A 26,613-nucleotide genomic window follows, 5' to 3' on the forward strand; every position below is an offset into this window, starting at 1 on the left:
CAGTAAAAGTCTAAGAAGACTTGAAAATCCACTCTTCTTTTCCCTTTAGATAGTAGTTAAGGTCAAAACCCACAGTCTGCTGTCCGTTCTGCTCCTGTTGTATAGATATCTGTCTCCTCACTTGTCTTCTCTGCACACACAAAAATGCACTTCCTGAACAATTTCATTTAGCCGAGAGTAGCAAATACTATCACAAATCAGAGCTGGTGTTGCTGGCTCTTTTTGCTGAGGAAGTCTTTGTGCCAAAACCTGTGTTTCCTCTATGGACAAGGTCTGTTATACACTTGAAATCACTGGCTATTCCATAATGGAGCAATAAGCTGCTACGTCCAGGACATTCTAAATATAAAGATTAGTCTTTTCTGTTAAAAAGCTCAGTCCTTACAGCCTAAGTGCAGCAAATGGAGCACAGTGTAAACAATATTAAGCAAAGTTTCTAACAGGTGCAAACCTGTCCAGAGCCTTCACTGTGAATGTTATAACTTCTTGCAGTTTTTCTTCTTGCAAAGAAGCAAGGAGAAATCAGTTGTAGTCTCATAGATTTGGTTTGGTTTTGTTCTGTTTTGGTTTTTTTCCAACATAAATACAGACTTCTGCATTTATTCTGACAGTCTCATTGACAAATAGAGTCGGCACAGAGCACAAGGGTTTGGCCCTACATCCCATGAAGGTTAAACAAGAGACATGGCTTAGGGCTACTGACTGCATTCCTACCCCCAAAGCTACCTTATTTTCAGGCAGGTTAGAAGCCACTCTCACTGCAAGCCTGAATTAATGAGCAGCATGCAGCTCTCATCTGTTTTCCATAGGCCCCTGGATTTCTGAGTTTCAGGGAAGCTGGGAAAGTGGGAATCCCTGAGGAAGATCCCTTGGAGCAAGACTTTGCAAAGATGTCTATTTTTTTGTCCATTTTGTCAGTAGTCTTACCCAGTGGAAACTGCTTTGCTTCTCTGACTTTCTGAAGCTACCTCATGTCATTAATCATGTCAAATATTATGTTTCCTCCCCTTAAAAATATACCTTAAAAAGAGCATCTCTAGAGGGGACAACAGCCCCGGCCCCAGGTCTGTTACCTATTGATGGTTATTGAAGGAGGCAATACCCCCACCAAATAATGGGACTTTTACTACCATATCCTTTGTGTTGCTATGTCTTGGATCTGAACTAGTCATCTTATGGGCAGCAGCACACTACATCTTCCTGCAGAGAGGGGAGGTTTGGTCAGGGGAGAGCTCTCCTGTGCGAAGCTCTGACTAAATGAATGTTTTGCTATCTGTCTCAAGAGACCTGCTCATAATTATGCTTAGAAAAGGTCAGAAGGAGAGGAAGAAATGAGTATGTCAGCGAGGAATTGGATGCAGCTGCTATGCATGAGAGGAGTGGAGTAATCAGAGTCTTCCCCTTCACCTCTCTGCAGATCCTCACTCAAGAGGACTGGAATGTGGTTCTGTACAATGGAATGGCATCAACATCTTCATGGGCAGCGCTCTACTTTGTGGCCTTGATGACCTTTGGCAATTATGTGCTCTTCAACCTTCTGGTTGCCATTCTGGTGGAAGGCTTCCAGGCAGAGGTAAGAGATCTGAGCAGGGGGAGGGAGAAAATGCGAACCGTGCGCAGGCAGGATTGTATGGATCAGTTCACGTCAGTGGATCCAATCATGCAGGCAGCACTAAATTTAACCTTAAGCAGTGCAGATAAGCTGGGTTGGGCATGTGGAGCTCATTTGAGTCTGTCCTTACAAATAAGGCCAGCTGGACTTGGCACGAGACTTGGGTGAGCAACACTTTGGTTAATCCGCTGTGGGGTGGAAGTCACTTAGGATGGATTTAGCTTGCCTAAATTTCACATTTATACTGTCTTTTGTGTTCCTTTATGATGCACCTCATGTCATGTGGAGCAGGTAGGATGCAAAGCTGAATCCAGGACTCTGCTTGAGACTCTATCCCTTGTCTGTTATTTGACAGTAGTGGTCCAGCAATTAAAAAACCTTGCACTGCAAGGTTGCAAACATTAAATTTTGAGATACACAGGATACGATATAGGCCACATAAATTTTTACTCACACTTGAAATTAATGTCTGTAACATTGTTTTTCAAAGTCCTAGTGCAAATGGAAATGAATTTGAAACTTAGCAAAAGTCATCCAGTCTCAGTTAAAGCTGGGAACAGTGCTATCAGAAAGGCTTATGTCACGCTTTGGAATTTTTTAATTATTGCTTTTTTATTTCTGTGACCATCAAGAAGGAAAAGCTGGAGTGGCTTCAGAGGCACACTGACTAAGAAACAAAATGAGAGAATGGTTTCAGTTTTCACCGCCTTAGCTCACAAGGGGAAAGAAGACAAAGAAACTCTGTTTTTATGGGTTTTTTTCACTTTTCATTTTTTTCCCCAGAAATGGCATCATGCTCTCATTTGCTGTGTTTATATTACACTTAGACAAGCCATCACGGACCATGGAATATAATTGAAATATTCATGGACCAGCAATTCCCTTCTCTCAAGCCAGCACAGCCACATTATGTCCTTCAAGGATGTCTGCATAGATTCATTATTAAAACATCCCTCCTAGCTTCCTCACAGCACTAACAGAGGAAAATTAATTGAAACAACAGGAACCAAGGCCCAGATTGTGAAAAAACAACCCTGCTGGATGTTGCTGAGGGCTGTTCCATGGATGCTGGGGGCTGTGAGTGCCACCTGCACACACACAGGAGATGCAAGTGGTCCAGCTCTCTGCTTTCAGAATGAATGGCTCTGCACTGCATGAGTGAGCATCCTGATGGCTTGTCCAGTGGGGCCCATGCTCTGAAGATCTAGCACAGCTGGCTGCAAAGAGCATGAAGATCCTTTTCCAAGAGCAAGCTATGTCCCATGAGTCAGAGCTAATGTTAATGCTGTTTGCTTCCAAACTCTTGTCCTTTTCTTAGTGTCACAGACCTCTGCTGGCTCTGCTCTGAATACTGTAACACCTTTGCCATATTCATGTGCTAGGAATGTGTGGCAGATGAAGATGTACATTAACCTAGTGAGACCAAAGTAAGGAATTACCAGTATTTCTACAAGCCCTGCAGTAACTGCTGTCTTCCAGACCAAACATGATTTTCCTCTAGGAGATTTGTAATAAGAGTGGCTGTATTTGACCTCCGTTTCTGTTGGTAAACAACACAGGCCATAGCAAAATAAAGCCTGTGCTAATGCAATAGATTTTTCTGAACTGAATTTAGAAGCTAGTGATACGTTAGCCACATGGTAGTTCAGAAAAGAAGTGGGCAGCCATATGTCAGATCTCCTGTGATTGCACCAACCAGCAAATCTGGGTGGCAAAAAGAGGGCATGCCAGGGAAACCCAAATAGATGATAACCAGGAGGTGTGACCTGAATGACTGGAAACCAGTCCTGCTCCTCTTGTTGCTGGCACACTGATGCTCATAGCAAATAGGAGACATTTGGGAACCCTGAGTTCTCCTATTTACCTCTGTCCCCTTGGCTGTGCCTCTTTAGTGCATGGAGATGCTCTCCATCTCCAGATGGAGACTGCTCAAGCAGTCTTACACTTAAGAACAGAGGGCCCTTGCAAGGTGCCCCGCTTCTCTGTTACACTTGCAGCCCCCGAGCAGCCTTTGTTGCTGTGTGTTTGAGGCCACAAGAAGGTTTTCTCCACTCAGCAGCCCGGCAGCTCGCAGGTACATTTGTACTGTGTAGATCCTGTTCCTTGCCTGCCTGCTTTCTTAGAGGCTGAATCACCTGCTAATACGAAGCCAGGAATGGGCAAACTTGTGCAATCTTCTCTGAGTGTGTGATTACAGACCTGGCCGACTGGCTGTCATTTCTTGCTCAGATTTAATGGCTCCTTTCGGAGCTGTTGTGGACTGCGATTTAAATATGTGTAAGGAGTACTTTTCAGAGCTTGTATTATTCACTCAGTGCTGCCTCGGAAAAGGCCAGCAACCACAGGCATGACATTTGCAGGGCACATTTTGCTCTCCACTTCCATTTATTATAGAATTTGACATCAGGCCTATGAGCTTGTCAGATGCCTCACAGTGAGGTATCAGCTGTGCTACAGAAAACCCTTCTCAGGGCTGTGTTTTGGCTGCAAGAGCTCGGTTCACTTATAAATGCATAACTTATCTCTGTTTGTAAACCAGAGACTGTTACAGTCTCCTTGGATAACTCCCAGGAAGAAACTGGAGCTGGATGGAGCTGACTTCTCTTTTTTCATCTCTAGTTCTGTTGGTATGTTGGCAGAAATCCGCATTTTGACCTCTCTGACTTTGCCCTCCTGCGAAGAAATGCTGTTAGCAGTGATGACAGACATGATGTGCACCTCTCCTCCCTTGGCTCAGGTGTTTCTTTCCCTTGGGTGGAGAGTGACTCCTGGGAGACTTGTGCAGCTAAGAGGGTGCACATTAGAGCAGCTTGAAGCTCTGAACCATCAGCAGTATTTCAGCAAGGACAGTAAAAATTACACTGTGAATCACAGTACACAGTCTCAGCTTAATCTCAGCTTCTGATCTGCCTGTGGAGCAAGTTTGGCAGGCGTATCCCTATATGAGAATAGGCTTAACTGGCCACAAAACCATTTTTAGTACAGACTATTCCTCATTTACGCTTAGGACAACAAGCAGCCAAATTTCAAACAGGACCATAATTGCATATTAGTGCTTCCATTGTTCCCCTGTCGTTTTGAAACCTACCCCAGAGCTGCTCCAGAGAAGCCAACAAACCTTCCAAAATTATGCAAATCTTTTAGCTACTCTGCAGTGGTGCTTCTGCTCTGAAACAGAGAAAATGAATAAAGGAGCGTAAACCTATCAGTCATCCTGTCTGTTTGGCTGCACCAGTTAGCAATACATCACGGATGAAATTAAGTTCACTGACGCTTTAGCACCGTGTCTCTAGAAACCATGGTAATTTCTTCAGGCATCAGTTAAGGAACTCTGCTCCTTTCTCTAGGCTCAGAGATTGAAGGCTGCTTCAATCCAGCCTTTTGCTACTGGTTTGCACTGCTTTACTGAGGTCTCGATGGATCGAGCCAGCCATGCTGGTAGCCTGCCAGGATCCCTTCTCACTGCAGACCCACCAGCAGAAGAGAACCAGCCAGTATCTCTTTGGTGATAGGCTTGCACGTGACTTAGGCTGGTCATTATTGGTAGCAGGTTGGGCAGTGAAGGAACAGTGCAGCAGCATTGCAGGAACAGTTGTCACAATCACAATATCATTCTTTCTAAGCATGAAAATGAATCATACCTAGGAAAAGGGGTCATTCCCTAGGGCAGCATAGAGGGAGCTTGGCAGTCTCCTCTCACGGTTGTTGGGCTGAGCTCTGACTGACCACGATAAGCTGAGGTATATCTGAGCTGCTAACTAATCCAAATGGCTTTTGTGCTAAAGATGAAATGAATCATCTGTTAATTACCTTCTCCTCTCTGCAGGGGGATGCCAATAGGTCAGACACAGATGAGGACAAGACATCTGCCAACTTTGATGATGATTTTGAGAAGCTGAAAGACCTCCGTGCAACAGGTAGAATCTCATTTCTGTTTTCCCATGAATTTGAGTTGTGCTACAGCTCTCCTCCACAGTCATCTTCTCCTTGAAATGTATGGAAGAAAGTGGAAGAGTCATTTTTGATTCACAATTAGTCCGATAGTTGTGTTAACAGAGCAACTATGTGAAGAATGTTGGGAAGATAAATGAGCACTGATGTTTCCTTTAAACAAATGTCTTTCCTCATTCCATCTTTAGTAGAATATTTAGTTATGTCTCGTCGTTTCTTCTGTATCATTACCACAAAACAGTTTGCTGACAGCAGTATTCTCACACGACTTCTCAGCAGCTTTTCTGATCAATCATGTTCTCATCTGTTCTTTTTGATTCCTCTCACAAGAGCATTTAGGCGAGGTTTGATTGAAGGAAATGGTGCTGGTTATTTGTGTTGCAGGGGGACCTGACAACTGGTTTGAAGTAAGTCCACACTGTACTACTGCATGTAGTACTGCTGCACAATAAGCATGGGATAATAGGTGATGGTTTTCACTCAGTAGTGTTTGCAGCAAGTAGGGGAATGGAATGGATCAGGTTTTGAAAGAAAGCGAGTATTACAGTGGTAAACAGGAGCCAGTTTAGTTTCTCTGTGTTTTTATGCTCAGCTTGGGCTTTTGTTAGGATTACTTTAAGTGTTTGTAAACTAGGGGTCATTTCAGCTAAGGAAATGATGCTGATTTTGGTGAACAGATGGAATTCGGCTTAGGAAGAGGCAGAAGTAATTTGTTGAGGAAGCTGAGATAGAGCTAGATCACAGCAAGGTGACATGGCTACTCGGACTGCAGATCAAATAACAAATTCCAAACACCAAATAGGAGAGGAATCTCCATTGCAAATAGCTGGCAAGGGTAATTTAAGCTGCAAACAGCTTAAGTTTCCTTTGCACCAACTATTTGGTGGACAATTTCAAATAATAAGAGCGCTCTATGGGAAAGAAATATTTTTACCTCTTCTCAGGTAGTAGAAGAACAGAAAACAGGGCTCAGCTTATTGTCAGTCAAAGTCCATGGGAAATGATGCGTCTCCATAAGCCTCCTATTTGCCAACCAGTGACTAAACAGCATAAGGACATTAACAATTCTATTACAGTGCTGTTGGTCTGTAAACAAATACACTGGCAAGAGGAACGTGTATTGCAGATGAGCAAATTTTGAGCTGGATCTTCCACCCCTTGAAGTGAGTGGCAATGTTCCCAGGGACTTCTGTGGTGCAGATCAGATGTTTGTGTCCAAGCCAGCAACTAAACAGATGATACAGTAGAAGCACATTGCATTACAAAAGCAGCCAGTGAAGGAGAAATAGCAGGGGTAATGCACTTACTTGGATTTCTCGCTGCAGACTTCTCCATCTTTCCTGCCCATCACAGATGGTCCCATCCTTTGCCCTCTATAGGATTGTGATGCTACAGTTATTAAACCAGAATCAACTAAACCCAGTAGAACTAGAGTTAGTTCAACTTCACTCTTGTGTTTAGAAGTAGGCTGATGGTTTGGGGTATTACTGCACTCCGTAGGGCCAGAAGCATTACATCTGGCTTGTCCTCGGTTTGAATACAGTTGCAGCAGTCCATACGTGCTTTACAGCTGAAACACTTCCTACATTACCACATTCGGATACACCATTCAATTTCTCTGTTACAGAAGGTTTATTCTTCTAGGCATGTAGATGTTTAGAAGCCGTTTCCATTTCCTGCCCTCTGCACAGATGACTAAAGGCAGTGACTAATGTTTGCTTCGTGCCTTCCACGCAAAGGAGCTCAGAGCACATCAGAACAGCATAAAAATCTCTGCACAGGAGGCTATGTCAGGGACTGACTTTGTAGGGTGAGTTTAGCCAGTCCTCAGTGGCCTTTACCTGTAAACTCTCGCTCAGAACCAAAAAACTGTGACTCCTCTCTCCTAATCCCCAGAAACACCGAACAAAAGCAGTTCCCTTTAGAGAACACTGTGGCATTTGCCTTGTGGTCACTTAATCTCAGTATTCCTCGCAACTTTTCATCTCAGTTTGGCGGAGTTCCCGAAAAGATCCAAAGAACAATGTTTTGATGAGTGATTTCTGTCGCTCTGGCTAAACATCCACCATGTGTTTTCTCTCCCCTTCTCTCCAGAGATGAAGATGTACTCACTTGCCGTCACCCCGAATGGGCACCTGGAGGGCAGGGGTAGCATGCCACCCCCTATAATCATGCGCACCGCTGCCACACCGATGCCCACACCGAAGTGTTCCCCACACATGGATTCAGTGCACACTTTTGTGGACTCAAGGAGAGGGAGTAATGCTTCTCTAGATCCCCTGACCTACGATCAGAAGTCCTCGGTAGGTTTTCAAGGCTAACTACCCTCTCTCAAGTGCCTGAAAGTAGCACAGGTATTGCATGCACAAAGTTCTGTACAGTGATTCTGGTGCTGCCACAACTCAGCGGGGGCAGCTGCTGTGTTTCTCACTGTGTGTTACACTGCTGTAAAATGGAGAAGGCAGAGGGATGGGAAGTACGCAGAAAGGCAGGAGAACAAATTCCAGAGGGAGAAATGAGTGGATGTGGGACACTGTGGCAGGACAGTGACAGCATTGCATTCAAGGACAGTGAGTATGTGAAGGAGGCAGAGGGGGATGCGCTGGGATTCAGTGTTTTCTTGCCCAATGTCTGATCAGAAGTCCATGCCAAGCCTCCTCCCTAGAGAGCAGCAATGTGAAATAGGTTCATGCAGCTGGCCTAGCAAACCACTCTGAGGAGATGCAGGCACCTTCTGCCAAACCTGCTGGCCATGCTATGCTGTCATGGTGTCAAGTGTACCCGTGGAGCATAGTGAGATCAGTGTTTTAGGGTTGGAGCTGGAATCTGCAGGAAATGAAGCATTTGACCCCCAACAGCTGAGCTCCCTTTACTGCATGGCAGCCCTGTTGGAGGGGAAATAGAAAAAGCAAAATGTAAGCAGACTGATTGCCACTGGGCACAGCTCACGGAGCAGAGATCAGGCTGGAGCTGGCTGGTGTGGCAACTGATTGTATTTTGCCTGCAACCAGGGAGCAGGAGGGCAGCTCTGAGAAAACAGAGGGAGCAGAATTAATAGACAAAGTGGATTTCTGCTGCTGTTTATCTGTCCTATTCCTCTCCTCTGTAACTGCAATATCATGTCCAAATCAAGGCAGCAGACTGTGAAGGCACTTTATGCAGACAGTCACTATCCCTTTGGTAAGCTGCTTAGTCAAGGTAGTGCTTTTGAAAAGAAAATAGAGATGACTGCTGTTTGCCTTGGGGTTTCATGGGATTGTGAGTAGTTGGAGAGGGTTGTTCATGGTTTGAATCCTTTCTCTGAGAACACATCAGTGCCAACAGCCAAAGGAAGATGAAGCAGTCAAAGGAGAGCTGGCCAACACTGAGGAACAGGAGGAGAAAGGCAGTTTGCCTTGTTTCTGTGCTGGGAGGAAGCCATGAAGGGAAAAGGAATTTTCCTTCTAGTCTTCCTGTGCTGACCTTAAGTGCTCTTAGTGTAGCAATCACCTGCCATCCAAATGGCACTAACACACTGCTCACAGCCAGGAATTCACTGTGAGAAAGACATTCATTCTACCTCCTTATGCAGCAAATTGAAGAGAAAGCAATGCAAATTTGGGCACAGTTTCCAAGTGACACTTGGGTGACTGGGTGCCAGCACCCTTCTGGAAGCCAAGGAGGTTGTGTGCTGAAACCACTTGGATGTGAGGAAAGAAAATGCTGTTTTGGCAGTTAGCATCTTTGGGTTTAGTTCTTATGCACAACTGACATTACCAGGACAGTAGGAAGTGATAAAGCATGGAGGTTTGGTAGCTGTGCTGTGGGTGTAGTTCAGGGAGTGCCTTCACAGTGGGTGCCTGGTTCCCAACTAAAGACATTGGTGTGAGGAAGTTGGAGCAGTAAGAAAAGCTGGAATGCGAAGACACGCTTTGCAACAAGAGGGATCTTCCAGTCTGGAGAAAATGCCATACCCTTTACTTCTTCCTGCAAACAAACCCTCAAATGTCTTTCTCCTCTCTCAGTCCAGCCTCCGCAGTTCCCCTTGTGCCAACTGGGGTACCAACAGCAACTGGGGAAGCCGACGCTCAAGCTGGAACAGCCTGGGCAGAGCCCCAAGCCTCAAGAAGAAGAACCAATCTGGTGAAAGAGAGTCTTTGCTCTCCGGAGAGGGGAAAGGCAGCACAGATGATGACTCCGATGACGCCAAGTCCAGCACGGTCAGCAGGCCCTCACTGCACCGCCGGGCAGAGTCCTTGGATTACCGCAGCTCCCTAGACCTGCCCGAGCTGCTGCAGCTGCCCCCCATGCGCCATTCGCTCAGTATCAGCCCCATGGCTGTTCTGCCTGCTGAGTACCAAGACTGCAATGGCAAGATGGTGCACGTCCCCAGTGAGTTCTTCCTGCACATCGATGGCCACAAGGAAGAGGCTGTGGACTATGAGGATGACATGGAGGATGTAAGCTGAGGGGAAAATTGGGTACTCGTGCATTAAGTGGCTGCTTAATCGGCCACTTTTAATCAGCCTGCGCTCCAAGAAGGCTGATTAAAAATCCGGCTCCAGCTCAGATGTGTTGGGGTCTGGTGGCTGGTGTAGATAAAACCAATCTATGGCCTCTGTTTCCCAAAAGGTCTGCACACTAATGGTGTGGGCTGTTACATTGCAGTGGTCTCTAACAGAATGTGCTGGCATTTACCTATTTTTTTTTGTCTGGCTGCTATTGTCGTCTTGGGCAGGAAGCCTCCAGAAATGAGCTGTAGATCACAGAACTCATGACTTTGCTCTCAGGAGCTGTTTGGTATCTTGAAGGCTTGGAAGTTCAGAAAGAGTGTTCTCTTCACTGTTTAACTTCGTGATTGTTTGAGGCTGTTTTGGTTCTGACACGGCTCTGGATCTCAAAATGATACATTCTTAGAAGCCTTGATTTGTCATGTTTGTATCACACTGTAAAGCAGCCCCTTTCTTCCCCTCCTTTCCTCCCTATTTCACTAGAAAAATATGGCAAACCCTCCCTGTGCCTGCCTTAGCTCTGCCCCAGTGCTGGGACTACCTTCAGGCACTCTGAAATGCCAGGTACTGCTCCCTTTCACAGAAGGACTGTGGAAGCTGAAGAGGCAGGAAAATAAAAGAGGAAGAAAAGGTGTTTCTTCTTTTCTATCCAGAGTTACTGCTACCGGATTCGTAAAGTCCTGGAGCCCTACAAACCAGAGTGGTGCAAGAGTCACGAGGATTGGTCCCTCTACTTGTTTTCCCCACAGAATCGGTAAGAAATCCCAGCCCACCACATCTGGGCAGTAAAGAACTATGACATTTATAGCTGACCTTCCCTTGGGAAAGATCCTTCCAAAGCAGAAGCACTGAGTGTTTTATAAATCTGACCCTTGATTTTTAGGTAACTTTTCTGTTAACTGTGGCAGAATTGTTGCATGGGTCACTCCATGCCTGTCTGGGAACAAGAATGGTTTAACCATGTTTACTCTTCATTTATTTCTGATAATGGTAGAAACTCTGTGCTTGTGGAGGGAGACGAGTTCACCACGTGATGCTGGTGGCACAGCTGCTGGTGGCTTTCAAGGACATGCTGCTCAGGTGGGAGTCTCTCTCCAACCCAAATATCTGAAGGATATTTTTCTTTCCTCCATTTCTCCAGGTTCCGAGTGATGTGCCAGAAGGTCATTGCCCACAAAATGTTTGATCATGTGGTGCTGGTCTTCATATTTCTCAACTGCATTACAATAGCACTGGAGCGACCAGACATAGATCCGCACAGCACTGTGAGTCATTTTATTCCTTGACCTCACTTGAACATCTTAATCTTGTCAGTGAAAGACCCTGAAAAATAGAAGATGTTTGTTTCCTATCCCCTTTAAAAAACATGCTGCTTTTTGCTGGCTTATGTTTTACAGGAGAGGATATTCCTGAGTGTTTCTAATTACATCTTCACTGCAATCTTTGTGGCTGAAATGATGGTTAAGGTAATTACATCTCCATCCCGTGACACATAGTGACTCTTGACAGAGGCTGAAAATCTGACATAGTTATGATATGGATGCAGTTTTAAATGTCCCTCCTCTCCTGGCTGTAGGTAGTAGCTCTTGGCTTTTTCTCTGGGGAGAACACCTATCTACAGAGCAGCTGGAACGTCCTGGATGGAGTTTTGGTCTTCGTATCTATCATAGACATTATTGTCTCCATGGCATCAGCAGGAGGAGCAAAGATCCTGGGTGTCCTTCGTGTTTTGAGACTGCTGCGGACCTTGAGACCTCTCCGGTGTGTTCCTGGATAGAGTTTGTTTTGTGTTCATAAATCAGGACTTTGGGAAAGATGTGTATGATCCATCAAGGCATTGCTTAATAACATGAAAAGCTGAAACATGGTATCATCTTTGGGGAGCTCTTGTCTTGTGAAACCGTTTGAAAAGGGTGAAATTAGCTCTAATTATAACTTGTCTTCTCCAGTGTGGAGAAGAGCGGATGGAGTTTGGTGTTATCATACTCAGGCAGTTAGTGCACTGAATGCCTTCTCCAGCCTGCAATTTTATCACCGTTTTACAAATCAGTCTCTCTCCTTGTTAAACTGTGCAACCTCGCAGCCATTCCCAAGCAAGGAGGTAGCATTGGCTGGGAGAGAATTTGCAATTGAACAGGTGCTGATGATAATTTGATAAGCTCAGGCATCTATATCTTCTCTCCTGTGCCTGCATATCTAACATCGCTGCAAAACAATTTGGCTCTCAGCTAGGAATACGATTGAGAGATGCTTTCATTATTTGAGAAAAGAAATAAAGAGAATTTGTATTTTGTTTACAGTGATGCAATAACAGAGAGTGTTAATGCTTGGGGGATTTTTATCAGCTCATGGCTCCTGTTCTATTTCCATCCTGCTCAGCAAGAAAGAAACACAAGGCTTTTTTCATGAAATTTCAGTGGCAGTAAGATAGGTACCTCCAGAGGCCCGTAGGCCATCTCATGAAAAGCTGCTTGCTGCTTGCTTATGAGAATATTAGAAAGAGGCAGTCTTGTTTAGGCCCATGACTGACAGTGCAAGAGCTATTTGTCTGCTGCTCTGTGTTTTTGGTGACAAACAGCTTTATAAGCATTTGCCTCCTCTCCCGCTCCCACACTGTTCTGTTGGTGGCAGCGATGTCCCCTTGCAGTGCTGGCTGCTCTGATCACCTGGACAAACTGTGGCTTGGTTTGGTTGCAGGGCACCTGTCTAACACACGTACCTAGGGACAGAAGTCAGGGCACAGGCAGCTCATAAGAAAACATAAGGGGAAAAAATAATTGGTCTTGGAGAATAACTAGGCCAGATCCTATTAATAGAGAGGAATCCATCACACCTGATGGTGGCTTCACTTATTACAGCTTCTAGGATTCCTCCAGGAACCATTCCTAATGCTTTGTAGGTGCAGCTCAGACAGCCACTTTATGTGCAGCCAAACAAGACCATATTGAAACCCTCTGTCCCTGCAGCATACACTTCTGATGTTTTCTGTGTCTGGCAGGTATGAAAGCCTCATTACCCTGCAATGGCTCTGCAGGCTCCTCCTAAAAAAACCCTTAGTGTTCTTCTGTCAATACACCTGCCTGCCCAGAAAAGCTTGCTCAGGCTGCTTACACTTCTGCATGCAAACACATGTTTCAGACACCTATAGGAGAGCCATTCTCCAGGCACTTAAACAGAAAAGGAAAATACTTGCTCTCCACAACACCTGCTCCAGGCTGTGCTCAGGGCATGCCTGGCCTCTTAGCACCTCACAGCAAGCAAACCATGCTGCTCTTTACTGGGATGACCTTTTGGCTGTGGAGCTGTTGGTCGCAAGTCCGCTCAGGAACTCATTGCTGCACAAACTGAAATTCAAATCAAAATGACTATTTTTGAGATGCTGTCACAAGGCTTGGGCCAGCAGGGCAGCCGAGCACTCTGACCTTGCCTTTGAGGCTTCTGGTGATCTCAGTGGTGGCAAGGTGGGCACTGTTTTGTGTCCTTCTGCTCTGTTCACAGGGGCCTCAGGGGACCCAGCCCTCTGGACCAAGCTGTAGTGGGAACCTCCATGATATCTTGCCAGTAGAGAGTATTTCCTCCTCTCTGTTACTAGAAAGTGGTTGCCCTACGCAGCGTCTTACACTTTTAATTCCATCTAACGTAACTGTGGATGTTCTGGTTGCCTAATTTCATTAGTAATCATCTCTGAATGCTGCCTGCAGATAGAGAGGGGCTGTGATAGCTTCACTGCAGCCCAAGCAGGAGAGGAAAAACAAACATACAATAATATGAAATGCATTAAAAAAAAAAAAAAAAAAGGCTTCATTGTTTTGCTATTTTTTCAGAGTCATCAGCAGAGCCCCAGGTCTGAAGCTGGTGGTAGAAACCTTGATCTCCTCCTTGAGGCCGATTGGGAATATTGTTCTCATCTGCTGTGCTTTCTTCATTATCTTTGGGATTTTAGGGGTGCAGGTAGAGTATTTCCCTCATCACTGCCGTCTGTAAGCAGCTGCTGCCAGAGTTTTTATCACCTGGGGTTAAGATGGAAGTAATGAGTTTGAATCTCTCCAGGAGAGGATTTCAATTTGTTGTTAGGAAAGAAAAGGCAGACCCTAAAAGGAGTGCTCATGGGTGGGGTTGACATCTGCTCATTGGAAGGTGCACAAGATAGAAGACAAGACCTCTCTGGCTAGGGGAAGGGAAAAACAGATTCCAGCTATCCCGCCTGGCTCTGTGTGCTGGGATTTATAGGATAGCTCTTCCTCTAGAGGAGAGATTCTTATCCCCCATCAGAACAGAGCAGGACTGAAGGATCTCCTTCCTACTGTTGTGTCTGAGGCAAGAAGCAACTCTGTCTCAAGACCTGAATTTTCACCTGAGTTCGTTTCCTGCTGTGTGCGTTAAGACAGGTGTCTGAGCTGGGAGGAAAGAAAAGGAATTTGAACTTGGCAAAAAGTTCTACCAGGGGACAGAAAGATTAATCAGGGGGACAGATTTTCCATAACTGCTCCTTTTTTTTTGTTCTTTTTCTTTCTTTTTGGCTTCTCAAATACAGCTTTTTAAAGGCAAGTTCTACTACTGTGATGGTCCTGATGTGAAAAACATCACTACGAAGACTGACTGCACTAATGCACACTACAGATGGGTTCGGCGGAAGTACAATTTTGACAATTTGGGACAGGTAAAGCCCTCACTGAGGGATTTTTTGTACCAGTTTTTAGTAAGTGAGCATTTAAAATGTATTTTTGAGAAAGGTGTAGAACATCGATCAAGAGGAAGCTTCCAAGAACAACGTAGATATCATCAATCAGAAACAACTCTGACTTCGGGAAGGAATGAATCAGGTCACCTGTTGATGTTTTGCAATCAGACTGCCTAAAGTTATACAGTTTCTCTTTAATAAGAGAGTTTTGTCTTAGAAGAGCTGTTTTTGCATGCAGTCCCTTTTGTGTGGATCTCAACTGTCACTTTTAATCTTTTGGCTTCCAGATGTTAGATTTACAAATGAAAAAACAATAAGGTCTTCTGTACTGTAGGAAGCCCATATAGAAACTGGGGTGTATGATTACTTTATCAAACCTCATGACATTTGGCCAGCCTGATATCGATTTTTAATCATGTTTAAGCAACTGGGCAGCCTGATGTGGCTGAGCAAAAATCAATCTATATGTGAGGGAGAAGTAGTGTTAGCAGTTTGCTCACTTTTAAACCAGACATGCAAACAGGTAAAACCAAACCACAGTATATTGCATTTCTCCACCAACACCGGGCCAGATCATGTGTAAGGAGCTGTGCATTGTTTTGTTGCGCATTGCCCCTTGCTAGTTTCCTCCTTGAGGGCTAAAATGCTAGAACAATCTTCCCTGCTTTTCTTCTTACAGGCTCTCATGTCCTTGTTTGTCCTTTCCTCCAAAGACGGCTGGGTGAACATCATGTATGATGGTCTGGATGCTGTGGGTATTGACCAACAGGTAATGTACCAGGAGATTAAAAGTGCTGCCATCAGAAATTCCATACTTGGGTGACTGGTTTTTGAAGTTCCACAAGCTGCATACGTTTTTATCTCTTACTTCATCAAGCATCAGTGATACACCCAGTCAACCCTCATTTTTGTAGAATCATAGAATCATGGTAGAATCATTGGATCAAGTGCCAGGGAGGAGCAGAGTTGTGGGACCTACTTGTGGTCCATGTCAGGCTGCCGAGGGTTTCTGCCCTCCACTGAACAGCTCTGTTAGTGGCTGCACCCCTTGTAGCATACAGCCAAGCACTGATGAGGATTTTAATTACAATGATAGTTCGTGAGTTGTCCCATGTGTGCTATTGCACTGTGGCTCCATGGAAGACCTGATGAATATGAGCAAACATGCATGAGATGGGGAGACAACCAGAGATGTCATGAAAGAAGCATTCTGTGATGTGAGACATCAGCAAAGGTTAGTCAGGAGTCTTCTGTGAGTAGTACCTGATTGTAACTACTTGTAACTCTTTGCATTCAGTTTTCTGCTGCTTTAAAATGTCCTGTAAGAAAAAAGAAACATTAACAGTGAGCACTTATCTCAAAAAAATAAGCTGAAACCTGTCTTTACCTGAAAAAAAACCACCCAGGTGGGATGATACAGATGCACTGAGATTTATTTTAAGCTATGCGAAGTAAGTGCCAAAATAAATAATTTCCATAAGCCAAGTTATGGAGACTAGGGCAGGTTTTACAAAAAAAAATTACAATTCCAGTCAGTAAAAAATGAATAGGAGGAAAAATGTAAGTCCTCCCAGCACTCTCCTCCTCCCCACACAGCTGTACAGTACTGTCTTTTAGCTACGTGGTGCCAAATACGCCGACTTGCACATATCTCATCCGCATCACTTCTCCTCTCTCTCATTTTTTTTCTCCTCCACCTCACTAGCCCATCCAGAACCATAACCCTTGGATGCTTCTCTACTTCATCTCCTTCCTGCTCATCGTCAGCTTCTTCGTGCTCAACATGTTCGTGGGGGTGGTGGTGGAGAACTTCCACAAGTGCCGGCAGCACCAGGAGGCAGAGGAGGCCCGGCGTCGGGAGGAGAAGCGTCTGAGACGCCTGGAGAAAAAGCGCAGGAGTAAGGAGATGTACCTGTCTGGTCGGTAGACTGCGTTACAAACCAAAATCTTTCTGAGCCCTGCCTGCTCCCAAAGCAAGATTTTTCATTTCTCTTTGATTTTGTTTCCGTGGGATTCCAAGAGGCTGTTTTGCTTCGTTACTTGGTTGGCAGTACCTTAAGTCTCAGGTTGCCAACACCCTGGAACTGTCCTCTACAAGCCTGATGTAAAGCATTACCTGTTTACTTGGCTGGGGAGCAAATCCTCCTCCAAGCAGAGTCCTGTAGCAGGAACTGGTACACTCTGCAAGGCAAAGGTGTCCCTAACGCTCCCAAGCACCAAGCAGAAGCTCGTGGTGTGACTGAGGGATGCAGTGAGTAAACAGCTGCAATGCTTGCTGTGCATGTGAGGGCTGGTCCTGAGGGTATCCCTGAGGCTTAATGTGCCGCTTGCATATGATGATGGTGATGGTTTGATTTATCAATTCTTTTCTTAGCCCAAGTAGTTGTGATGCTTTTTAGCGTCCTAGTGCATGGCCCCGCATGCTACAACTATGATGCATGAGGGCATGAACATACCAAGAGCCCTCAGATGGGGCTGTCCAGAAAAGCCTTCTTGGGAAGATGTCCATTACAAGAGATGCTTGCCCCATCACAGGCTGGGGGAAGTCCTTCAGTGCTACATGCTGGCACTCTGTTGTGCAAACAGTATATGTGCAAATATTGGCCAGATGCAGGACCATTAAGGTGAAACAGAAAATCTTTAGCTGAAATCTGCTTTCTAGTGTATTTAGTAAGAATCAGACCAGACCAGAGAAACACTGGAGCACGTGCTCCTTTCCTTACTCAAACCTTCCCAGGGTTTCTCATGTATTAATTCTCACCTCCACTTCTCCTTGGCAGGCTTCACCAGGGATAAACCTATAGCAGCTGGAGAGTATTCCCAGGGAAACCGCCGGGAAACCCGCCACAGTAACTTCCCAGGCAGTTCTAGCAAACAGGGATAGCCTGTGTTAGATGCTGGCAAGCATTTTGCAGAAGTAAGCAAGGAGACTTGGCCACTGTGATCAGGGATAAGGCTGAGTGCTTCTGGCCCTGCTTGCCAGAGAAAACTCTTTGCCTAGCACTATGCTGTGTGTGAATTCTCTTGTAAGGATATAATATCTCATTGTGATTAAATGGCTAGTTGTCTCCCAAACATCAACCCATAGGTATTCATTCTAAGCAGAGAAATTGCATTTAGATTGAATAGTCTTTTGTCTGGCTGTAAAGACGTAGCAATCAGAGGTTTTGCTGACAGAAACCCCATCCCTAGCCAATTCCCTCCATTCATCCACACACTTGAATCAGAAGGCAGGCAGCTCTATCCCTTGCAGCTCCGCTCCTGCTCTTGTGCTTCTCTTTATTAGAGTCACAGGAGACCTCAGCACTAATTTCTGCACCCTCAGGGCCTTAATGACAGACTGACCTGGCACCTGACTGAAGGCCAAGCCCATTTTGTGTTAGCTAGTTGTGAGTTAAGAAGGTGGGTTAAAATCAAACCTCGGTCAAACTAGCCAGTCACAAACAGCCTCTGAATCTCTTTGAAGATTTAGAAGAGTTCAAATGCAATTTCATTTCTCTTTTCCCATCTTGTTCTTTAAGTTTGTTTGGGGCTCCAGCTAGAATTAGAAGAGGAAGCCCTGAAGGCAGCATTTCAAGCATGATAAAAGCAATCAGTTTCAGGCTCCCTGAAGGAGAGTAGGAGAAGTCCTCCTGCATGTGCAGTTCTTCTACCCCAGAGTGCTGACCCAAGAAGATGCTCAGATAAACTCAAAGGTTATATGCAGAAAAATAACTTCTGTGCAGACAAAGAACATAAAGCATCCTTAGAGAAAATAGATTGAGGCACAGGTAAGGTGGGGTAGCTTATCCACAGCCAATTGTTGTCCCTGATTAGTAAGTAAATCTTATTACAAGCACGTCAGTGGCTCACCGCTCAGGCACTGAAAAAGCCAGTCCTTGTCAAAGTGATGGACACAGTTACAGTTACAGGACAGTTACACTGTCCTTTAGCCAGCTAGATGTAGATAGGATGGAGTCAAGAAGACGTTTTGTGCTGCAGACCAAAGCACTACGGAGATGTAGGCTGTAACAATTCATTGAGAGCACACGGGGAGGAAGACAGCTTTCTGGAAGGGGATCAAGTCCAATAGAGCAAACAAGAGTCTAACCATTTGGCCACGTGCAGGGCTGCTGGGAGGTTATGTCCGATCATCTGGCTCTGAGGTCTCCTACCTGCCTCTGTTCAGCCTGGAGAACTCAGCATCCAAGTTTGCATTGTTAGCGGGGCAAAATCAAATATCAGATACACGTATTGGAGGTTTGTTATATAGATTTGAATGTTTGGGGTTTTTTATTCAAATGGGAGGGGTTTTCTCCTCCTGGGTAATTTAGAAAACGATTGTATTTGGTTTAAAAAAAAAAAAAAAAAAAAAGGAGCAGTCTCAGAAAGATGTAAGATGTGGTTGGTGATGTGTGGCCGTGAGTCTGCCGGAGTGCTAATGTGTGTGTGCTGGCATGGGATGCTGCACAGTGATGAGGGGCAGACTGCCCAGCTTGCCATGTACCCCATCTCAGTGCTTCTCACCCACATGGGAGAGTGTGTGGGAGATAGCCCACTCCCCATGGGACAGGATGGTGGACAGCAGACTGGTGGTCCTGCAGAGGAGGCAGGAAGCCACGATGGGCAGCCTAGCCGTGCTTTTCCTTCAGCTACTTGAAGAGATGGTAGGGGAAAGAAGAAGTAGGGCTGTTAACAGCAGCCTCCATCCATCTGGAGTTGCCCATGTGTGCCACCTTGTCATTGTGTCCTTTCTGTTGTGGAGCTGTGATGTCTTCAGTGTGTGGTGACCCTGTGTGTGTTTCTGTGTATGGAAATCTTTGGGCACCTGTAGGTTTTCCATGCAGGATTGCACCATTTGGGCATAGTAGGCTGCAGCTCAGGACTGGAAAAGATTTAAACCTCAGCTTGTCACCCATCCAAGCAGACCCAAGGAAGAAACTGTAAGCTGTGCAGGCTGGATCCAGGGTTTGGACCCAGTTGAGCATGGCCAGCAATGAGAGGAGGGAGCTGCCCCTCTGCTTATCCCTATCACCAGTGTCCTGACAGCGCCCTTCTGGGTGCTTGTAGTGACTCATCAGTTCCTGTCCCTTTCTCCCCTCCCATCACCTTTTGGTGAGTGCTTTTGTAATCCATGCACCGCAGACACTGTTCATGTGCAAAATAGGTGCAACAGCTCTCCAGCACGGCAGTAAACAGGGGGTTTGCCAGTTAAGTCTGCTCACATGAAAGAAAAAAAAGAAAAAAAAAAGAAAAAAAAGAGAGCGGGGGTTGAATACGCCATAGAAATGTATTTGATGTGTTTTTAGAGATAGAACTGCATGGAGTATTTTTTTTGCAAAGATAAACTAGAATATTTTTCTGACACAGTCCCTACCTCCATCAGCTCTATCTACCACTTAAATAAGTGTGCAGTAATTTAATCATCCTGCCGCTCCTAAGCCTTTTAATGAAGTTCTCAGAAGACACCGACTGAAAGCAGCCTCCCCAGATTGAAGTTTCTGATTAAAGTCACATGGATCGGTTTGATCTCCTCTGCCTTCGGCACACGGGGCCAAACCCAACCCACCTGCATCTGGTGAAGCCAGCAGCCGCTGAGCAGAGCAAGGTCGGGTCAGACACAGGCGGTACCTTGGGCTTCAAGAGCTGAAAGTGGGTCTGGGGGACACTGTGTGCCAAAAACAGGGCAGGAAACTCCAATTGTGGCATCTCCCAATACAGAGCCGAGCATCTGGGCTTTGTAGAAGCAAGAGGCTGGTTTTGTTTTAAGACCCGACATAGATACCTTTCAGAGCACTGACTGTAAGCCTTTCTCTCTAGGGATGAGCAATCATGGGCAGCACACAGTGGTATTTAAATCAGCCCATCTCAATGCCGTGCATCCAGCAGAAACATCTGAGCTGTAACTAAAAATTCAGGCACTGCATATCTTAGCGTTTAATATTTCCAACTAGGGAATTATCAAACCATCTTGCTTATTTTTCCAGGCAGCTGCAGGTATAGAGCTAGTCTGTGCCAAGCATGCTTATAAAGCCATTAGGGCTTTCTAATGTTTCATGCAGAGGAGAATAATGGAGGAGCTTTAGCAAGCAATTGTAATGCCAACCTAAATGCTTTTTAGCTGGGAGACAGTGCTTCATTAATTTTTATGTCAGCAGAATCACAAGCAAAGAAGTTTAAATACTCGTCAGAGAGGTGAGTTCCAAGCATTAGGCAACATTCAGAAGTGGAAGCAAGACAGGACTGTGGTTTTCCTTTTGTCTGTGTTTGATGGTGTTCCCTTTCCCTCCCATGTTTCCACCAACTCAAACCATCAGCTGCAGCTGCAGGGATGCTTGTCTGCATTTGATGTTTGTCTGCCAGTTGGCCGGCTGGAGTCTGATCACAGAAGCTGTTTCTGTGGAGCAGCCAGGCTCAGGTTGCATTCTGCCTGCTCTAATTAATGATGTATTCAGTGTTCCCTGTTTGCAGTGCCCAAGTACCCACAGTCCAGGTTCTGCAGAGCCCACCTCTCTGGTTGAGCAGGCTGTAGCTGCAGGTGTGTGCAGTGAACACTTCCACCCAAACTGCTGGAGGGTCTGAGCTGCAGTGTAGCTACATTGACTGATCTCTCTCTGCTTTCACCCTCCTGCAAACCTTTTGCCATCATGGGATTGCCCCAGCCTAATACCAGCATCGCCAAGAGCAGAAGCTGCCTTGCCCTTCCTGCACTGCCCTGCTCACTACCATTAGCCTCGCATGAGCAGTATCTCCTCTAATGGACATTGCATGGGTTGCTGCACTGAGTATGACAGTGTTGTTGCATGTGTTTCCAAGCATTGCCAACTGTATCGCAGACTGTCCTTGTGTGTGTACCCCCAGGAGATGTTTTTTTCATCCGTTAATCTGGCTTCAGGGGTGCAGAGCACACTAACCCTGAAAGGCGTTCCCCAGAGCTCCCTCATCCTGGCTGAAGGTAAACCTGTCCCAAGTTTCATGGGCAGCCAGATGACCAGGGCCAGCAGGGTATTCAGATACGATCCAGATACTGCCCACCATTGCTAGTGTTCTCCTGAGGTCTGTTAGTTAATTGTTAGTCCTTAATAAGTAGACCCTTACTATATATACAACCTATTGAGGGTACTCTCAGACTTTCCCAGAAGTTGTTTTTTCAGTTTCCAAAAAGACATTTACAGGGGAAAAAAGGAAAAAAACAACAACAAACCAAGCGTGTCAAAATCCTGAACACACACAAAAGCATATTTTACAGACTTTAGTAATATTTTATATTTTTATGATTGCTTTTTAGACACACCAGATCAGCCGAGCTCAATAGCAAAGAGAGTCCAAGATGGCCGGTAGGACTTAGGCACATAAGCAACATGTAAATGGATTCAAAAACAGCTGTGTTTTCTTTCACCTTGCATTCCCACACCCTTCAGCAGAAAAAAAAATAAGTCTGTGTGACCTCAGTCTGAAGGAAATGTTTTCAGAATGCCTCCACTCCACTTTTAACTGTCATAAAAAATAGAGTAGTTGAAAGAGAGCAGCAGATTCCATTTCCTTTTATCTCATTTATTTTAAGATTTTGGACTCTAATCTGGCATTAGATGCACTACCAATAAAAAAAAAATCAAAACCAACCACATTTCAAGAGTCACTCCATCTGAAAGATATTAACAAGATGAGAGGAGTGGATTATGTATTTCACGAGGGCACTGAGTGCTTTCAACCTCATTTCCCTCCCTATTTGTAAGGTGAAGAGATACCCTTTTTGCCAACTGTTACTACACATAAAGCTGAATTTGCTGAAATATTTGCAAAAATGCCCTTTTTTTTTTTATGAACAATCCTGCTCCAGCATAGTCTCTTCCACTTGCAGAACTTGCACTAATGCTGAGTTTGACCTTGAGTCCACTCTTTGAATACTTACATTTCTTAACTTCAAAAAGAGAGTCCATCTGAGTGCCCTCAGCCAACTCATGGTCACAGCCTAATTTAAGAGATGCATGCAGTAAATAGAATTCAGTCATGGGGCAGCGTCCAAACACTTGCCTTGGAACAGCCCTGCAAAATTGGTCGTGTGCAGAAGTTTCCCTATTTCAAAGAGAAGAAAGGAGCCATGACCGGAGGCAGAGAGATAAAATTAATGCAGTCAGAGCCTGAATGTTTTCTAGATGCAATCATGCCCTTATTATATTTGCAGAGGAGCTCTTCCTGATGATGTCTGTAGAGAGGAGCGCTGAGCACCCCGCTCCATTGCTGGTGATGCTGTCCTGTGTGCTGTAACCCTCACGCATGTGCTCTACTTTGCCACAGGCGTCGCTGTGTTCTCTGTAGACCTCAATGACACACCAGAAGCCTTCTCATGCAGATGTTGAGCTCAGGTTATGTTTTTCTCTTACTTACACGTAACATGTCAACAACTGGTTGAGAAGAGATGTGTTGGAGTCCCGAGCAATAAGACCTGCCCTGGGCCTTCTCTCTAAACTGGAGTTGAAGCTTTGCTGGATTTGGAGCTTTTTGGTTCTCATTTCCATCCTGCTTGCCACCCTTCCTGGTTTGTGATAGAGTCTCATTACGTGAAGGTTGTCCCCTAGCTTGAGGTAGAGCAATATGAACAGGGAACCCTGGGGAGAAGAGGACCTGGCTGTCAGTGCTGTGAGGGTCCCTTCTGCAGACCCAAGGAGTTTGGCTCAGCCTGAGATGCACACAGTGGTTCTTAAAGACCTCACAGCTGAGTAGAGGCGTTTTGCCTTCAATCAGGTGCTCCAGTCAGTTCTCCCAAGGACTTTGCCTGCACTGTGTGTGTAAGGTGTGGTTGTGAGAGCTGCCAAGCCAGCAGCAGGGCCTGCGCTCATTGCGTTGCCTTTCTTTGTCTTTTCCTGCAGAAGCCCAGCGCAGGCCTTACTACGCTGACTATTCTCCAGCACGGAAATACATTCACACCCTCTGCACCAGCCACTATCTCGACCTCTTCATCACCTTCATCATTGGAGTCAACGTCATCACTATGTCGATGGAGCACTACAACCAGCCAAAGGTAGGAGCCATCTGTCAGTGTGTGAAACGCAGCCACGTGGGCTCAAAACTGTACTTTTGCTAAGAAAACACTGGTCCAAATATTTTCTCTTCTTATCCCAGCTCTGACTGACTCTCAGACTGTAAAACAGTGCTGTGTTTTAGTCCAGGCTTTTAGAACATTCTGTTAATGGATATAACAACGAAGCTAATGCATGCAGAGCAACGTTTCTTCAATGAGTTTGAAATAAACCAATTCTAAGTATAGCCTTTCTTTTTTTTCTTCACATATCCTCAAGTCCTTTTTTCCAAACTTCTGGTATAAATCACATAGCCTGTACATTTGCAGCATATATTAACCTTCCATTGCATTATTTTTCATGGAGCTGTAGGCTTAGTGTTTGCTTTTTCAGTGTTGCACGTTCTGCAGGTAACCTGCAAATGTCTCCTGGGAGTTAAGCCAGGGGGCACCAAGCCACAGGGTAATGTGTGTGTTTTATGCCAGCGGTCTGAATGCTGTTCTGCCTCCATCGTTCCTTTACATAACAGTCTCTGTTTCACATGTAAATGTTATTTATCCAGATGAGATCGGATTTATACTTGTTTTACGTTCATGTTTAACAGCGTGGTGTAAACCTGCACGCAAACCATCACAAATGGTCCAAGAATGCGGGCTTAGGCAGTGAGCTTTATATGAAATAGAAGATAGTACCACATTCTTTTAACTTAGCTGTTCCATTTTAGGAACAGAAGCAGGGAGAGTGAGTGGTGCACTGAGGATTTCTAACATCTGAAAAACTTTCAGCTCCTGTTCCCAAAAAATCAGCATTTAGAGTCAGTAAAGCACAGCCATCACACCGGTGTGAGAAGAACAGCTTTCCTGTGGTTTGAGGCTTCCTCTGTCAACAGAGCAGAAAAGCCTTTTTCTCCTCTTCTAATGCATTTTTTTTCCAACTGTGTCTGTTTTAAAGTTCATTGTTGTTGTTTTTTATTGTAAGAGACCTGTACTTCATTTAACTAAATTTCCCTTCCCTCCCTCCTCTCTCCAAATCCTTACTCAACCAAAGAGCTGTTTTACTCTGCAGCAATCTATTTTAAGATCCAAGCAAGATTCTTTTGCTATTGTTGGCCTCTAATTCCAATCAAATCCATTATAAACACTCATCATCTTGAAGTATAAACACTGTGGATTCCTGACTTCCGAGAGCAGCTCTATAGAGAGTGAGCATTGCACCAAATATGGATATATTTGCTCAGCTTTAGAGATGTAAGATTTTTCAAGAAGGCAAGACTTAATCCATCTCCAATATTATATATTTTTCCTGAGTGCTTTAATCAAAGCCATTGTCCTAAGGATTGCCATGCAGGAATGAAATCATCCATTAAGGCAGCTCAGAAAAAGTAAACTTTTTTAGTGGGAAAGTGATACAATTTTCTCTCTGTCCCAGACCCTGAGCAATTTGTGTAGTGAAGTTGGAGGACTGATGGCTCTTATTGTTCTTAGCACATCTAATATTAGTGCTTATAAAGGTTTGGTCTGCATCAGTGTCTAATACTGTGTTTTGCTGTGTAATTTAGTGTAATTTTGTACCAGAGTTCTGCAGTCTATTACGTCATTAATTCTTACATCGCTGTGCTTTCCCATCCTTGTGTCTGCCAGTCCCTGTGCACTGGATTGAGGAAAGGGCAGATTGATTTAATTGTTGCCTCTCCTTTCAGTCACTGGATGAAGCCCTGAAGTACTGTAACTACGTGTTCACCATAGTTTTTGTGTTCGAGGCAGTCCTGAAGTTGGTGGCATTTGGTTTTCGAAGGTTCTTTAAGGACAGGTGAGAGTATTTTAAACTCCTTTGTAATTGGGACGGAGCTGTAGTGACCCAGTTTCAAAGCCAGTTGCTGAATAAATGTAGCATCACTACAGTAGTACCGCATGCTGTGCGCAAGGGAGAGCAAAGGGCTGCCTCTCCATGGGTGCAAACTTTATAGTATCGGAACTAAAAATCCTAAAAGCAGCTGGGACTGCTTTGCAGAGGGAATTCAGGAAATCCTACAAAATCCAAGACCCCCTCCTTCTGCCATTATCTGCCTGTCTGTCAGACATGACCAGCTCAGCCTAGCGGTCAGAAAACCTGTTGGCATTAATGTAGTCCTCAGAAGAGTAGTTTTGGCAGCGTGCACTCACAGTTCTACAGGCAAATCTGCTCTGCTGCTGGACCCACCCATTCCATTGGTAGGCTGCTGGCTTTAGAGAAGCCCTTGGCAAAGGTAAAGATAGTTGTGTTCACCCCACTGCCTTCAGATCCTAGCTTCAGAGGCCTACAGATCATATTCTACCATTCAGCCAGAGGCAATTGTGTGTGAGAGCACGTTGTGGTCTGGCAACTTGCTGGGGAGCAGGGTGAGATCAGACACTTTTCCACAAAACCGGTGTGTTTGTTTCATTTACCCTGCCTGGGCGGTGGAAGCTGCTATGAGAAACGTTGCTTAATAGGGAAATTGCATTGAAAAAAAAGCCTCACATCTCGCTGTATTGCAGCACTGGTGTGGAAGGTCCTCAGCAATTGTTAGGCTATAAATCAGATAAGATACTCAAGTGGAGTAATTTAATTGAAGGAACAGGTGACACAACATGGTAGCAGCTGTGCTGCATCACATCGAAGGTCCATCTAGCCTAATATCTCGTCCCTGCAACTGACTCCAACTGGATACCAAGGGGCAGTAGGAGCCCCAACTTTGGCAGTAGCACTTCCCAGTATAGGATCCCAGCCAACAGCAGCTTGTTGCTCAGGGCTGTGTGCCAGCTTCAGTGAGTTGGTTTTATAGCACATAGAAGATCACGGGCATAGAAGGTATGACAGCAGAGAGACCTTTGGAATTTGCTTGTGATTGATCTTCAAAGT

At 45.1% G+C, this 26,613-nt stretch overlaps 1 protein-coding gene across 6 annotated transcripts in view; it reads left to right on the plus strand.

The window, feature by feature from the left end:
- The window catches only part of LOC116237424 (voltage-dependent T-type calcium channel subunit alpha-1H), a 167,647-nt gene that overhangs the window by 118,845 nt on the left and 22,189 nt on the right, over positions 1–26,613 (plus strand). For 4 of the 6 annotated variants that reach the window (XM_090151886.1, XM_090151885.1, XM_090151889.1 and 1 more), the window contains exons 13-26: positions 1,418–1,573; positions 5,439–5,529; positions 7,658–7,866; positions 9,568–10,002; positions 10,707–10,807; positions 11,195–11,318; positions 11,451–11,519; positions 11,630–11,814; positions 13,878–14,004; positions 14,588–14,713; positions 15,414–15,503; positions 16,440–16,653; positions 23,584–23,735; positions 25,433–25,542. In XM_090151886.1, the coding sequence (XP_090008012.1) occupies positions 1,418–1,573; positions 5,439–5,529; positions 7,658–7,866; positions 9,568–10,002; positions 10,707–10,807; positions 11,195–11,318; positions 11,451–11,519; positions 11,630–11,814; positions 13,878–14,004; positions 14,588–14,713; positions 15,414–15,503; positions 16,440–16,653; positions 23,584–23,735; positions 25,433–25,542 (2,189 nt within the window). The remainder of the gene's footprint in view (positions 1–1,417; positions 1,574–5,438; positions 5,530–7,657; positions 7,867–9,567; positions 10,003–10,706; positions 10,808–11,194; positions 11,319–11,450; positions 11,520–11,629; positions 11,815–13,877; positions 14,005–14,587; positions 14,714–15,413; positions 15,504–16,439; positions 16,654–23,583; positions 23,736–25,432; positions 25,543–26,613) is intronic. The other 2 variants (XM_090151890.1, XM_090151888.1) reach the window with 1 other exon arrangement.

This window comes from Phasianus colchicus, chromosome 16 (genome assembly GCF_987193195.1).
Source record: "Phasianus colchicus chromosome 16, bPhaCol1.hap1.1, whole genome shotgun sequence".
NCBI classification, from domain to species: domain Eukaryota; kingdom Metazoa; phylum Chordata; class Aves; order Galliformes; family Phasianidae; genus Phasianus; species Phasianus colchicus.